This window comes from Diospyros lotus, chromosome 9 (genome assembly GCF_014633365.1).
Source record: "Diospyros lotus cultivar Yz01 chromosome 9, ASM1463336v1, whole genome shotgun sequence".
NCBI classification, from domain to species: Eukaryota; Viridiplantae; Streptophyta; class Magnoliopsida; order Ericales; family Ebenaceae; genus Diospyros; species Diospyros lotus.
This window is the reverse complement of record NC_068346.1, coordinates 9,571,025-9,587,866: the sequence shown is the minus strand read 5'-3', so window position 1 is coordinate 9,587,866 and position 16,842 is coordinate 9,571,025. Positions and strand designations below refer to the sequence as shown.

At 36.8% G+C, this 16,842-nt stretch overlaps 1 protein-coding gene across 1 annotated transcript; it reads right to left on the bottom strand.

Annotated features, from left to right (window-relative positions):
* Nucleotides 1–6,757: 6,757 nt before the first annotated feature.
* Nucleotides 6,758–11,381, bottom strand: LOC127809239 (mitogen-activated protein kinase 9). The gene is given in 14 exon segments (XM_052348002.1): nt 6,758–7,205; nt 7,302–7,329; nt 7,332–7,402; nt 8,240–8,260; nt 8,459–8,511; nt 8,655–8,738; nt 8,740–8,790; nt 8,911–9,066; nt 9,213–9,322; nt 9,325–9,361; nt 10,575–10,614; nt 10,760–10,916; nt 11,010–11,300; nt 11,303–11,381. Coding segments are annotated over 14 exon segments (1,380 nt in total). The 3' UTR covers nt 6,758–7,003.
* Between the last annotated feature and the right edge of the window lie 5,461 nt (nt 11,382–16,842).

Genomic DNA, 16,842 nt, shown 5'->3' with positions numbered 1-16,842 from the left:
ACAAGATAAAAAACTTGCTTCCATTGAAAGACAGAATGCTTACTGGACCACAAATATCAGTATGCACTAGCTCAAGTTTGGTTGTTGCCCACCAAGCCTTGTTGAGAGGAAAGGCTTTTCTAGTCATCTTGCCCTTTTGACAAGATTCACAAACCTCATCACTTATAGTAACTGTAGGCATATCCCTCACAAAATCATTCTCCTCCATAAACTTTAAAGACTTGTGATTACAGTGCCTAAAACGTTTATGCCACAACGAAGTTTCATCAGTTTTAGCACTATAAACATGGTGGGTAGCCGAGTTAAAATCAAGCGGAAAACTATCATCAACCATTTTTGCTCTTACAATTTCACATCCATCACCATCAAAAACAGTACAAAATTCACCTTTAAAATTTAATTCATAGCCTTTCTTCAACATTTTCGCCACACTCAATAGATTTTGATCTAAGCTAGGAACATAAAGAACATCAGAAATGAACTTTGTACCTTTTTTAGACTCTACAGCAACAGTTCCTCTACCCTTAGTTTGCATAAAATCTCCATTTCCCAACTTCACCTTGATTTTGTATGACTTGTCAAGTGAAGCAAACATAGAAACATCACATGCCATGTGGCTAGTACAACCACTATCAATAAGCCATAGATTTCTGCCAAATGAATGAGGAGATGAAATAGCCATGAACAAATGCTCCTTAGGTTGTGGTTGATTATCATCCATATTGGCCTATTCTGCATGCTGCTATTTATACTGATCCATCTTCAATTTGCAGTTTCTTTCAATATGCCCATATTTGTTGCAAAATCTACACTGGTATTGAGGTTTACCCTTGTAAAAGCAATCTTTCTCTAGGTGATTGGTTCTTTTGCAAGTTCCACATGGTGGGAACTTACCCTTCTTTTAAGGTTTTGTAGAAGCCCTCCCTTTACTTTCCTTATCACCAGCAAATTTCTTGCCACCATTTTTCTTGTATTTATGCTTCAAGACCAATGCTCCTTCAACAGTTTCTTCTAACCACATAGAGGTCATTTGTTCTTGTGCTTGCAATTTGCTAATAAGCTCTGCAACTGACAAATGTTTCAAGTCACAAGATTCCTCAATTGCTGAAATCTTGGACTCAAACCTATTTGGCAAGCTAATCAACATTTTCTCTACCACTTTTGAATCTTCAAATGCTTCTCCATAAAGTTGAATTTGATTCACAAGCTGTAGGAGTTTTGAAGAGTACTCCTTAACTGTCTCCCCATCCTTCATTCTTAACATTTCATATTCTCTTTTGAGAGCTAACAACTTGACTGTCTTTACTCGATCACTACCTTCAAACTCTTCTTTCAGTTTATCCTATGCTTCTTTTGGTGATTCACAAGCCATTATCCTTGTGAAGATTACATCTGAAATTCCCAAGTGTATGACAGCCAATGTGTAATACCCGGGAAATTCTTGAGGATATAAATGGTATTTGATGAAGGGTATAACTGGAATTTGTGAAAGAAATAGGCTGTAGGGTACACTATCGCAGTTTTAAGCGACCAAAACAATCTGAGGGAGTACCCCGAACCATAGGTAGCCAAGGAAAATGTAATGGTACTGACGAGTAATTCGAGTTATGATTTTAGGTGATAAAAAAAATTGGATCAGGAATAAATTTCGATACAACTGTCGACCGGGCTGAGAAAATCGAATCGACGTAGGGAATATCCGGAAAGTCAACGGAGCATCTTGAGGACTTAGATTTTGTATATGAAACAACCCTTGAGTGATTTCTGGTTGAAACGAATGGATTTAAGGTCAAAACGACCAATCGAGCCTAAGTGTAATTTTCTAAATTTACCCGAGAGAGGTCAAAATGATGGTTTTTCAAAAAACAATTAGGGTGAAATGAGAAGAACTAAACTCGTGGGCCTTAATGGTGGTATTGGAAAGATCAGGGGTGCTTTGGAAAGGCCAAAGTGAGATTGGAAGAAACTAGGGGGGCTGAAGTGCAATTAAGCAAAAATTATAGTGTGAACGCAAGGAGAAGACGTCCGCCGCACGTGGCCTTCGTTTCAGGCAATGTGACGGCCTAGGGTGGCTCGGGGGAGGTGGTATCCAGCGGTAGGAGGCTTGGGGACCAAGCCATGGCCGTTGATTGGCCGAGATCTGGTCGATTTTTGCGTATAAATAGGGGCTGAGGGTTTCGAGTTTTAAAGCACAAATCGACTGCATTTTTGGATGTTTTTGAGTGAGTGATTAAGGGGCTTTTGATCCTTGCATCAAGGAGAAGGATTCTGGAGACTTTGGAGGAGTTTTCATTACATTTGGAGGCTGTTCGAAGCTAGCCAGAAAATTCGAGGCGGTCCGTCTCGCCGAACCTGCGACTGGCCTTTTGGAGGCTTTTCCGGTGGTGTTTCGGCCTGAAACCAGTACCCCTAGGATCAATTGAAGAAGGGCTTTGTAACACCTCAAATTTCTTGAGCGTGTTATAACTTAGGATTTCGGGAATATAAAATTTTTCATATCTCAATAGCTGTCATACATCACACAACATCCCAAAAACCCTAATTTTCACCTTCTTAGCTTAACAAACCCAATTATTGAATAGCTAAGATAGGCATTAAAATTTCAAATGCGGAAGCTAGATCGAACCTGATATGGTTCACAACCATAATACTTTATTTATCATAAAATTGTTCAAGATGTTTACAAAATGAATTACATGGACATCATCTCTCGCAAGATATAACTGAACATCTTAAACATATCCAAGACATACATAGGTTCGCATATAAATGAAAATATTCTAAACATGCTATAGACAGCAAATTAAACTTATTCTTCAGCTACCTCATTTCCCTTAGAGCCACTCGTCGAACCTGAAATGTTTGAATATTCCAGGGACATAGTCCAATTAGAAGATGAATCTTCTAGTGAGAAACTCCAAAAACAGTTTATATCGATGCATGATCAGGTATAAAATGTATGAGAAGACAACGAGAACTACTCTGAAGTGTCTCGTGAACATGTTAGCCTCCTCCAACGAGAGCTTTCTCAATGGCGCACACATAGTGCCTCTCGGGAGGTCCCTAACCATGTCATTTTGGCTCGACTTCATAGCACTCATGCAAGCACCACATCCATTGTTCCTTAGGCTCACGGTCTTCCCCACGAGAGTCTTCTCGATGGCCCACGCATAGCGCCTCTCGGGGGATATCTGACTTTTGCCCTCGGCCAACAACAAATAGGTACAACAGTATGACCACACGAATTTTATAAATGCAACAGTTAAAAAGCCAATAGCATATATTTTTTAGAAAAATACATTTCATATATGCAACATGATTTCACGTAAGAGAATAACAAGCGTTTATGTATAAGAACTTCACAAAACACGTCTCATGCAATAAAAGTCTCTCATAAGAGAATAAAAAATAGGATTTGGAGTATAGTAGTCTCACCTTGTTGGTTTATCTCTTCGACGGTATAATTTCACAGCAAACGGCCTAGATTTCTGCAGAAAACATGCGTTTTGGTAAATCTAACATTGAATATTTTTATATAGGCTTGAAGGGTATTAAATTAGGGGCATAACTGGAAAATTTGAAGGAAAATGAACCCCTCACGCGCCCTCACACTCCCCAAGAAGGTGTCTCACGCGCCTTCACACGCAGCCACTTCCGGCGCATGTATCTCACGCGCTGCTTCTAGATTTCGTATTTCGGCCATATCTCCCTTGTTTTAACTCCGATTTGACCCCCGTTTGAACCTACGCGACCCTCTCTTCCCCCTCTACAGGATTATCAAAAAAAATTGGACTTACCTCACTTTTTTGCTGACTGATTTCGGCAAACTCTGGCGAAGACCCGCAACTCCGACGAGGCTCGTTCTCCCCGACTTCTCCTTCGATTCCTTCCCGCCTTCTTGCCGAACTTCATACTCTTTATCTAGAGCAAGCTCCTCCTCTTAGAGTGCTTCAACTCTCAAGCTTACTTGGAATAATTTGAGAACAACCCATGGTGCCTTTTTATAGATTTCTCCAACCAATCACATTATGCCACTTATCAAAATCTTAGCCATGGACTCCAAAGACTCAAAGCCATAATTGAGTGGCTTTTGAAATCCAAAACTAGAATAAATTGATCTTTTGAAATCCAAGCTAAAATCCCAAACTTCTTTCAAATAACACTTTGGCTCTTATTTCAAGTCCTCAACTTCAATATTTTACCACATAAACTCTTAATTTTATCCTTTTTCGTTCAAATAATTCTCTAATTACAATTACACCCTCAAACATCAAATTTATCGAGATACTTAAAATTTCAAAATTAATAACTCAAAATTACTCAATATATACGATTTTTCGGAAGCCCCTTACCATCATTCGGTCTTTTTAGGCTACAACTTAGCTTAACCGAAAACCATTTCTGATTTGATTTCTTTCAGCGTCATAAATCTCGCCTCGAGACGCTCGTCAACAATATACCTTTAATCTTAGGTATCTAAGCTCTAGGGTACTTTCTACGACTGATTCGGTCACTTGTTGCCATTTCAAGTATATTTTTCGGTATTTTAAACTCACTTAAAATACATGGCAACTTCACGAAAATATGGGGTATTATAGGCTTTAAGGGGGTACCATTTGTTTGGCCATCAGAGTCATTGGCGGTGGCCTAAAAATTGAGAAAGAAGGTGGCGCGTGGCTGCATGCACCAGTTTTCACACGCAGCCATGCGCAGGGCGCGTGGATAGGGGTAAATTTGGTATTTTTCTTCCAGTATTTTTCTTGATTTATTTTAGGAATTATTGTGTTGAAAAATTTGAAAAAAATGTTTGAAGAGATAATTATTTTGGAATTATTGAGGTGAAAATTGGGAGAAAAATAGAGAAAATTATGAAAAAATTGAGAAAAATAGATTTTGATACTTCCTTAATTAAATATGATGTTTAGAGAGTATCGTGGCTCGAGGCTGAGTATAAGTTCAAGTATTTGTGATTTGACACACAAATCGAGGCAGTACACGAGGCTCGAGGCAATCCAAATTGTTCGAGGTGAGTGTTCTACCTGAAAACTTGGTTTTAAGTTGCGAGTTGTTCACTACCAAAACTTGTTTTACTGTGGGTGTTTTACCCTAAAAACTTGGTGTTTGTTCTATCTAAAAGTGTTGTGATTTCATGAAAAATGGTTTTGTTGTATGCAAACAGTAATCGGTGATGGTTGGTTTTATGAGAGAGGTTCGTCCCTAAATGTTTCAAACTTGTGCATTACATTTTATAAAATTGTTGTTTATATGATGCTTTGAATTATGAAATGTGGCATTGTCTTGAGTTTTGTGTGTTCGTATGGAATGTCAGCTTAAGATGTTGTCTGGATAGTGTAGCTATAATTCTCCAAGGGCGTGACAGAATAATAGGAGTATCTGGTGCTGGTGTGCATGCTGGGATAGCCGCTTTGGTTTTCGTGCCGGGCCGTTTGGTCAAGGAAGTTGCACTAAGATGACTAGGTGATCTATATTGTGTTGTTCATGTGAGACGTCAGCCTAGGATGTTGTTTGGATAGTGTAGCCATAATTCTCCAAGGGCGTGATGGAATAATATAGGTATCTTGTGCTGGTGAGTATGTCGGGATAGCCGCCTTGGTTTCCATTTCAGGCCATTTGGTCAGCGAAGTTACATTAGGATGACTAGGTGGTCTATGTGAAATTTTGGAGTTGAGATTGTGTGGTGGTTCCTGAATGCTTAGAGTGGGAACATAATCTCCGATGTAAATGTGGTGAGCCGGGTTCCTGCGTTGATGTGACCTTCCTGGGCCAGGAGTTGGTAACGATTATTCCCAAAATGTTGGAGAGATGCGTTGGCTTGCCCTTCTTAAGCTAAAATCGCATCGTGTCGATGTGTCGGTATGGTGGCATAGCTTTTAGAGAGATTGCTCTTTTCCCGTGGTAGGGTTAAGTGCTTGGGATTCTCTTGAGTTACGACTTATCGGGTGTATTAGTTTATTTCATGTCTTGCATTCATTCATGAAAAATGTGTTTTTGAAATCTCACTTAGATGATTCATCATCTAAAATGGACTATGTCCCTGGAATATTTAAACGTTCCAGGTGAAGGCAGGAGTGCAAAAGGGAAAGGAATCGCCAAGGAGTGACGACGATTAATGGATAGTTTACTTTATGTCGTTTTCAATTATGTTGTTACTTTTGATGACGTCATGTAAACGTTGGTTTGACTTTATATTATAAATAAAGTGGGTTCGATTATGATTTATTGAGGTTTCGATCTAGCTTCCGCATTTGAGATGATGTACCTGTCTTAGTTTATTAATGCTACATAGTTGATATACTAAGAAGGTGTAACGGGATCTTTGGGGATTGGTTTTGTGTTGAGTTTCCGTTGATTGGAAAAAAAATATCCCCAAAATCTTATATTACCTAACGCTCCGAAGAAGTGGGGTGTTACACAATGCCTTGGGTTTCTTTGCTAAATCATCTTCATATTTCTTAATTTGTGCTAATGTTGGGTTTTGTCGAAAAGGAGTAGGATTAGCATCACTCTCAACAACTTCCCACAAACTCAAGGCCCTTAGATAAGCTTTCATTTTGATAGCCAATACTTGATAATTTTCTCCGGTAAAGATTGGAGGATTAGGAGCAGAAAAATTGTTGGATGCCATTAGAGAAAAAAATGAGCAGCACACTGATTCACTTAATAATCACAGCCCCTTAAGAAGAATGCTCTGATACCATTTGTGAAAAATCTGTAGCACAAAATAAATTAAGCGAAACGAGAACAATTCTATTGAATACATGAGAAACTTATATACTATTGATTACATGAGAGAAAGTGTGAAGTAACTACCTCCACTACTTCAAACTATCTACCATGACCTTAACCATGATCCTAAAATCAAGCAACTACACAATAACTAAATTGACTAAGTAAAATTATAAAAAATATTAAAAACATAAAATGACAATTGATTCTCTGTGGAGAGTAACAGCTTGTCCTCTTTGCAGAAAGTCTCAAAACATCAACAGCACCAACCACTGTAGTTTTGTTTGCTGCAGCCAGTTTGCAAAACTGCTATACCCCCATGTGCAGTTTCCTGTTTGTTGCTCCGTTGCGCTCTTGCTTGGCATGATAAGGTGGTAGGAGTAATAGCAACTCCAGTACGGTTACTAAACTTGTTATTTTGGTCTGAAGCCTCCTGTCTGGATGCACAGACCCGTTCCCTGAGGAAAAGACAGCAGTAAATGATAAAAGAAACTTGACAACAAAATGGCCTCTCATTCTCAGAATAATGCTGACTATTGTTTGTGATGTTATACCTAGGCAAAGAGACATATTGCCTCTGATGGGAGTGCCTCTTTTTCCTTTCCCATGGTCCTCCTCAAGATCGGCAAATTGTTGTTTAAAGATATCAACTCCACTGAAATAACATGTACAAGACAGTTCAATTACAACCGATGGGACATAAAGATGGAACGAACACACACATAAGTAGACATTTTGATTGCAAAACAATTTAAAACACAGATTTTTCAAGAGAGAAATAACACGAACTGATTGTAAAGATTATCAGACAGAATTTTTAACATTATTTGCCCAGCTCTGTTTTGATGATTAGTGGATCATATTTAACTGTAATCGCATTTTCTTATTATGTGGAGTGGAAGCAGGGGCGGATCCAGAGGGGATCCAAGGGGAGGGCTGGAGCTTCAATTTGAGGGATTGTGTATATATGGATATATATATATTTATATATAATGTTTTGGTTGCGGCTGGCACGGGCTGAAGCCCGTGCCAGCCCCCCCCCCCCTGGATCCGCCCGTGAGTGGAAGTAGAACAGAGAAAAAAACTATTTGACATCATACTAAAACTTGCAATAAAATCCTGTTTCAAAAGGTTAAATGCTTATAATAGTTGTAGCCACTATGTAGATGAGATTCACTTTAATTAGAGAGGGTGAAAGAGAAAGCTGGCCTTATGCAGTGCACAATAGCATCTGCAAGTAAAGACATAGATGTCAGGTCCGAGCCTGACTTGTGATTTTCTTGAAGATAGAATTGGGAGAATAGGAGAAATAGAGAGAATTTGGGAAGAATCAGACATAATAAGAGAGAATATCAGAGAGAAAGATAAGGAGATAGACAGGTGATAGGAAGAATTAGAGTGAACCCGAGAGAGAAAAAGGGAGAATTTCAAAGAGAAGGCAATAACTTTTCAATTTAATCAAAAGCAAAATCTCGATCAAGAGTTGTACAGCCTTAAATAGAGGTAACTACTCCTAAACTATCCCTCAATTGTAAATAAAGCAATAATTAACCTATTACACAAACTAATAAAATCAGTAAAAATAAAAATTAAAAATTACTAGCCTAGATAGTGACAATAGATAAGGAAGTATATTAAATGTAAAGCACAGACAAATGTCTGAACAATTCCAGATGAGAAGTGGAAGGCAAATAATTGAGGAAAAAAACACCCAGCTACACCATTGAGATACTCTTTTAGCATTTGTGCACGATATTCCAGTGTCTGTTTGCTTCAAAAGAAAATAGACCATAAGCTATACCGAGCAAAAAAAAAAAATTGACAAAGAAAAACCCCAGCAAAAATAGACCATAGGCTATGGCCAGAGAAAGAGAGAGAGCAAGAAGGATCATTCACCATGTTCAGACCTCCCTGTAAACAAGCTCTCTTACATTGTCTTTTGCCAGTCTCCTTTCAAACTCAAATTCAAGTTTTGAAATGGGCTCTATGAAATGGTTCATGGTCCACATTTGCCAAAACACCGAAGTATGGATCTCACAAGGCCTGTAAGCATAAAATAACAGCCAGTCTTAGAACATAGTAATATTTAACATCAGAACTGACAAGGTTTTATCAAAATCAAGGAGATCTCAATGTAGTATAATTAGTTTTGATGAATTTTACCTCTTCAGCTGATGGACGACATATGGGATCAAATGCAAGCAAATGCTCAAGTAAACGAAGAGCCAATGGATCTACATTAGGAAATTTCTTTGCAAAAGGAACTGATGGCTTCTTACTCATGCTGCTGAAATATCTTCTCACCTCGTCATTCCAAATCTGCATATACTTATGAAAGTCAAATTATGGGAACTAAGAGAACAGGAATGATAGAGAATTCGTGCACAGCTCAAATTAAAGGAGACCGCTCATGCACTAAGGATGCCCTTATTATCAAATGAAAAAGATAGAAAGAAAGATCAAACCCTTGCAATGGATTCAGCAGCAGGAGTGCCCAGCAGATCAGTTACAAGATCCAATTGGTGCGCTACATTCTTCCCAGGAAACAATGGTTTCCCTGTAAGCATTTCTGCAATATACATCCTATGCTCCCGATATCAAAAGCACGGGTACACTGCAAGTGCATTTAGTTCCACAAAAACCATGAGGACAACATACATGTATTAACCAACTGTCACATACCAGTAGCACAAAAGACACTTGCACCCTGGACAATGTTGACATGCAAAAGGATAGGGCACATCATTATCGGTCTATATGCACAGCCAAGGTTTAGACATACAAAATAACTAAGAGATCACAGACCATTTTCCAGACCATGTCATCGTTAAGAATTACCAAAATGCAGCTTTAGAATTGCAACAGATTCCACAAATATTATTCAAGTTTTCAGTGAACACAGAGAGGAAGGATAAAGACTTTGTACAAGTAGTACATAAAGCAAACAGAATACAACCTCACAAGCATATTATATTGAAAACCCAATATTAATGAAGAAATGTCAACCCCTACCCTTAATTAGCTTGCTAATCCCAAAAGAAGGTCCATGCCCGTGCTAGAAGAAAAATTCAAAAGCAAAGCTAAAAGCAAGTTGGGTTGCAAACCATACAGCCACAAACACCACATAGAAACAGGAATAACTTAGAATTATTTCAGCACTAAACACATCAACTGGAAATAAGATCATAGTAATGGTTAAAAGCTTCCGATGCAATAAATTCCAGAACTAAAAACTAGGTATATAGAGAAAAAAAGAGCTATAAATCCCACCCCCATCCTAACATGAATGGATAAATAATAGTCCATTGTATCGGCTGCTGCTGCTTCTTTTTTTTGGCTCAGCAGCTTCTTCATGTATGAGCCCAAACAAATGTACTCTGAACGGAAAAAGGTTTTGTGTTACAGATTCCATGGTAGAAGACTTGTGAATTGTCTCATCAGATTCAATTAGGGTGGCATAACATCCAATGGAACTAAAACGTAAAGACTCCAAAATTTCATTAGTCACGTCATCTCTATAACTTCAGAAATTTCATAGGAATTAAAAGGATCACCTATGGCTCCCCACTCCACTCTATCTCCAAGCCACTGCATCATTGATTCCTCAAAACAACTAAGTATTTGGAGGGGGAAATGAGCATGTGAACATTGAAAAAGATGCATATGCACAACAAGTGGATGTTCAAGACAAACTTCTATTTGAAGTCAGAGCAACGAAATCTCACAATGAAGAATGAGAAGAAATAATGCTAAACTTTCAGGATGTATAAATAAACATATCCTAGCATCCATGCATGCAGGCCTGCATGTATACAAGACATGCTTACTTTAGAGAAAAAGGAACCACAAAGTTCAGGAGCACGATGAGTAGCCAGCAGAAAGACTTAGAAAATCAGAAAGTAGTTAAATATGTACAAAATTAACAATCATCTGCAATTCAAAGAAACATAGATGAGTAAAATGGATTTAACAAAAATAAAAAGGCTAAAAATAATGGTGCCATTAATGTCATAATTTTGAATAATAAAAAAGGCATTTAACAGTCTAAAAAATAGTTGATGGGGTATCACTGAACGATGCACAAGCAAGCCCAAAATCACAAACCTTGATTTTGCAGTCTGCATTTGCAAGGATCTTTTCTGGCTTTAAATCTTGATGGAACACATTTGCTGCAAAAAACAAGAAAATGTAGGAAGCTTTATTTAGATGGGGAAAAAAAAAGTGCTCAAGCATGCATAAAATTCACAATAAAGAAGTTTAACCTGTACGTATATACTTCAGAGCTCGAAAAAGCTGATACAAGAAGAACTGATAATGTTCGGGGGTGAGATCATCATTTGCCTTGATTACCTGGGGAAGATCAGATTCCGTCAACTCAAAAACAATATATATATCTTTAAATTCTCTTGGGGATGGTAGAAGCATTATATGCTTTTTTTCAACAATCTATGGATGTTGAAGCAGTCTCAGAAGCTTGATTTCTCTTGGAATGAGAGTAGCATCAGGAATATGTTCAAAAACATTGTTCATTTTTTTTATAGCCACTTTTATCCAGTATGAGTATCAACTGCAGCTGCAACAACACAATGACTCCCCTTGCCAACAACCTCCTGGATTTCATACTGAGTTGCCATATTCTGTAAATAATTAACTACTATCACATACATGAACTTGTCTCCCCTGTGAAATGCCTTCCATCCATGGAATTCCATCTTCAAGTTCCAGTCATAAGGAGGTGGCAAGTGATGAGAAACAAAAAATTAACATATCCCTCATGATGCGCCTAAAAATGTGTTTTGTCTTTCGTGGTCAAAAACTCTACTGAAATGAACAAAGTTATATGGATGCTATGCCTGGTGATAATGATGAGAGTTTGGAAATAGCAAATGTCAATTAGATGGTCAGGACACCTCATGGATCGATAGCAGCAAAAATTTAGATAATTACCCAGTCATTTCATATATATTTGCACTTTTGCACTGGTCTCCCTTATTCAGAGTTAACAAAAGTTGTAATTTGATCATCAAAAATAAAAAATATAAATGTTAAAGAGGAATAATGTCAAAACTCAATCCCAAATTATTGAGAAGGTATTGGATATACTACTTAGTCCCAAAACTACAAGTTAACTTCAATTAACTCTTTTGGATGAGAATCCATGTTATAAGCACTGCACAATTTGGTTAGTACAAGAAATCTAGGTTCCCGTGTCTTAGTGATTTATGATGAAGATTTTTTTGTGAAGCAACCACTCAAACAGGTGTTGGCTCCTTTAAACAGTTTTACAAGGAGAAATTAAATTCTTTTTTTTTTTTTTTGCTTGATGAGAAATGAAATTCTTTCATTATCCGAATCTATTACTTCTGGTTTCAAGAATGATCTCTAAAGGCTTTATATGCACAGGAGACCAATCATATATAGGTTCTATTTCGCCCTGGCACACCCAATACTATTTAGACTCTATTTTACCTTTGACAGAGATAGACCAGTGATGTTTAGATCCAGATCTTTTGGTCCCTGCAAATCTACTTATCCACTATAAATTGGAGGGCTTGCTCCAATTAAACAGCATAACTGCAGGAATAGTTGCAATAACACCAGTATGTCTCTCTTTTTCTGATCAATATATTCTTTTTTTCCCAATGCTCTCTAGTATGTTAGGTGCCTTACAAATTTGATTAGATTCTCAGCAACCTATGTAGATCAGCCATCAGTATCTACTATATATGACATAGAGAAATTTCTAGGATAAATATAAAGAATATGTGATTAGTCTAACTACAGTTCAAATTACTCCATATTATTAAATAAGAGGAATAATAGAATAAAATTCAGAGGGATATGAAGAACAATTGTTATAATTGTATATATATCATTACAATACTCGTACATCTATCCTGAGAAAATCCTAAAACAGTTAAGTGATGTTCTCTTCGTATTTCACTTTTGAGTTTTGAATTTATTTTTAGTTTTGTATTTTGAGTATTTATTTTAAGATTTTTGAAAACACATTCTTTTTATCATTCTGAAAAACTATTTTTTTAAAACAGAAAACTAGAAAACTTGAAATTTGAAAAAAAAAATATTCTGCCTTCATTTATGTCATTGTAAAACTCCCTCTCCTACTGTCAGTGCCCACTCCCGGATTACCCGCTAACATAGGAAATCCGATAGAAGGTCCATTTCAGATGGATACAGATACAAACTCACTGAAAATTTGCCAAAAATTTAATTTCATATTTGTTCACTATCAATAGGAGCCAACATAAACATTATACATCATTCCTTACATCATAAATTCGGGTTTACAACCCATACATTTTAAAAATTAAATAGAAAGGCATCAAGGCTTTAAATACAAAATGAAACCCTCTAATCATGCCCTCAAACTACACTCATGGATCTTTGAAGCTGGGACATCTTTATACACATCTAACCAAAACTCGCCCCACTTACTTATCTTCCATTTACCTGGAATGACAAAAAGAACAAGGGTGAGCCACAAGTCCCAACAAGCATATAATAAGAGGAAAGTATCAACAAGATAATGTCTAAAGGCATGAACCATTCAAAGCCAAGGAAAAATTACAATCCCAACAAGCTTACCTCACTTGAATCCATGCCTTCTATGCTTGACAACATCATCTCCCAAGAATTTATAATTCATTACATTTCATCAAAACTAATTTTTCAAAGTGAGCCCTAAGGCTCGACAAGTGTATAAACCAACGAAATCTGGATATGATCATACTTTCATAAACATCATTCATATCATATAACATATGGACACACACCAGTCCCCAAAGCATAGGTGACACACAATCAATGCCATATAGTTATATCACAAGTTACCCAGTCATAACATCAATGCATGGATGCACACATAATGTACACATATGGTCCTTGGGGCCCACGAAAGAAAATGCACATAATGGCACCCAAGACTCTGTATACAAACATGTTGTAGCCAAGGGTAAGCTACCAAAATAAGAACATGAGCCCGAGGCTCTCATCTCACACCCATCACCATCATCTTCATGTACCACATCACTCATAATCTCATCAAGGCCACAAGCTGTTGTGGGCCTCCACTCATAGTCTTACGCATCACAAAATCTAGTTGTTGTGAGCCTCCACCCACAGTCTTACGCATCACAGGATCTAGCTGTGTAGGACTCCACCCACAGTCTTACGCACCACCAGCACAAGCCAATTTCCACCACCAACACCCTCGCGCACAAAGGAACCATGCAATGCAACATATAAGGAATGCAATGGCTCTTATGCATATGCTCGCCTAACATACACAACTTAGCACTCATAGGCCAATAGTGTCATGCTAACGCTCATGCTCCCATCACATACATAGCATGACCCCTCAATGATTGTAACCCATGTTCCAACATCACAAAGTGAGGCAATATAGAAACACAATGCCATGCAACACAACTACCAACAATGCTATGATTAATGGCATTCACACATCCTCACTTGAGTTCCCATTAGAGCTCTTCGCTCTTCCACACATTTCACATTGTTTAAGGGAAATTATTCATATAATGATAGTTATGCATAAAGCATGAGTTACCATGGACATACCAACCAAGATCACTTCTTATTAACTTCCCAAATGATTATCATCATGCTTCCTCATGCAACTTAATTAAATTTTTATCTCTTGAACCCCACATATATACATATAGGTGTATTCCACCACATTTTATCATTTTAGAGAATTGAGGGATATCAAAGGAAGCATTTAAAAACACTTTACATTAGCTATCTTACTTGAGTTGGATTAAGAAGAGCCTTAACCCATTCAAATCATAACCAAAATATATGATATTGTATATCAAATCGAATCCCTCGAAGTCTAGTTTATGAAACTTCAAACGGATCGCAAATCCAAGTTCTACATCAAAAGTTATGGCCGAATCAGCGAGACATGTGCAGAGTAGTCAAGTTGCGACTGAGTCGACTCGGCCTGAGTCAACTTGACCTCCTGGACGAGTTGACTTGGTCGGGAACGACGAGAAAAGTCCAAAAACCCACCGAAAACCCACAAAATGGCCACCAAACATTCCAAAACTTCCATTCTAGCTTCCTAACCCATCAAAGTCATTCCTTGAAGGATGAATAGGGTGAACAAACCCCAACGAAACCATCAACAAGACCCAACCAAAGCTTTAACACAACTCAAGATTTAAACAAAAGTGAAAACAACAATTTCCATCAATACAAGAAATCATTTTTACATCAAAGAATGAAATACCAATATATATCTTCAACAATACAATCAAAAGAGAGAAATAACTTGCACAATATAGGGAAAAAAATAGAGTGCAAGAGGAACTTGCCTTGGGTGATACTTAGAAGAAGAAGCAATCCACTAGAACTCCACCCTCACCTCTTGAAGCTCCAACTAAGATGATGATGGAAGAAGAAGAAATGAAGAAAATGGAAGGAGAAGAACATTCGGGAGAAAGAGGGAGAGAGAAAAGAAGCAAGAAGAAGAAATGAAGAATGGAGGAGGAATGGCTTTCACGCCACCTCCAACCACTCCCCCCAACCTTCTCTTCCCATTATGCCTCTCTACACAACACACACTCTACTAAATATATCACCCCATTTTGGTATTTTTCATTTACATTTCCCTTTTTCAATTATTTCCTTCCACTAATTTACACATGGGCCCAAGCCCATTTCATTAGCCCAACTCATAAGGTCTCAACAAATCCTTAAGCCCATTTTTAACATTTGCTATATTTTTTCATTTTCTTATCTCTTTTTCTATATTCACAAATTTTACACACACAAAATCATGCACATATGTATATATATATATATATATAATGTCCAGCCCACTTTATTAATGGCCCAACCCAATCAAAAGCCCAATTCATTTTAAGCCCATGGGTTTCCTCTAAACCCATCACTTTCATTGGCCTTAAAACACTTGGGCCAAGTCCACTTCCATTTAATTTAAACACATACATTTATTTACATATATTTGCCATATAAAATATTACTCACATTTAATTTAATAGGGCAAATTTTCCAATTCCCATAAGCAAATTATTAATAACTCCTAGACCTATTAATGGATCGTTACACCTACCATATCTAATGTTATGCACCGACACCATCTACCATTGCCAAAAACCTAGTTCTCTTACTACTACAAACAATCTTGTTGATTCTCTCACCAAAAAACCTTCTATCTCGTTAGAACCCTAGTGATAAGGTTTTGGCAAAGGGATGCGCACCGCTAGATTGATCCAATTACAATGACCCACATATTTTCAAGTTTTTTTTAATAATCTATGATAAAAATAAAAAATTAAAAACAAAAAACAAATGATAACATCAAGCTCAAACATGCATTTATGGAGAGTAGGAACCAATTTTGTAAACACTATAATCTTTTAGCAAGCTATTATTTGATGTTAAAACAAATGCTTGTTGCTTATTATTTAAAGTAATTATGAAGTTTAATATAATTGAATCGAAACAATAGAAATATAACTCTAGATGCTATTCATTTTTGTTATCTTTTTACTTTAGTATTGAAGGTTCAAAAGCTTTTAAAATTTTTAGAGATCTAGTTTAAAAGTCTGATTGGTTTAATATGAAATTAGAGAATAAATTTTAACAATTGTTTAAAGTTGCCCATAGTGTATTCTCAAGTAAAGTAGGTTTCTTAGCTGTAAATTAAACATTATTATAAGTCGTTAACGATTAAGAGAATTATTGACTTAACTTAAATCACAAGGACTTAGATAATATAATATTTTGTAAGTTCTAACACTTTATTTACTAATAATTAGTGAATTGTTAAAAATTTATTTTAATGAGAGGAAATTAAATATTAATGAATATTTAACTTATTTTGAGGATTAAAGTAGCTTATAAGTCAAAAATAAGTCATAAAAAGTTAGAAACAATTCATAAAAAAAAAAAAATCTATCTATTAAGTATTCTATACTTCCTTCTCGACTCAATTGAGATTCACGGGCAATTTAGATGTTTATTTAGGATCTTTTTCCCCTTTTCAACAAATCAAAATGAGTGAAAATTTTCTATTTAGAATTGTGT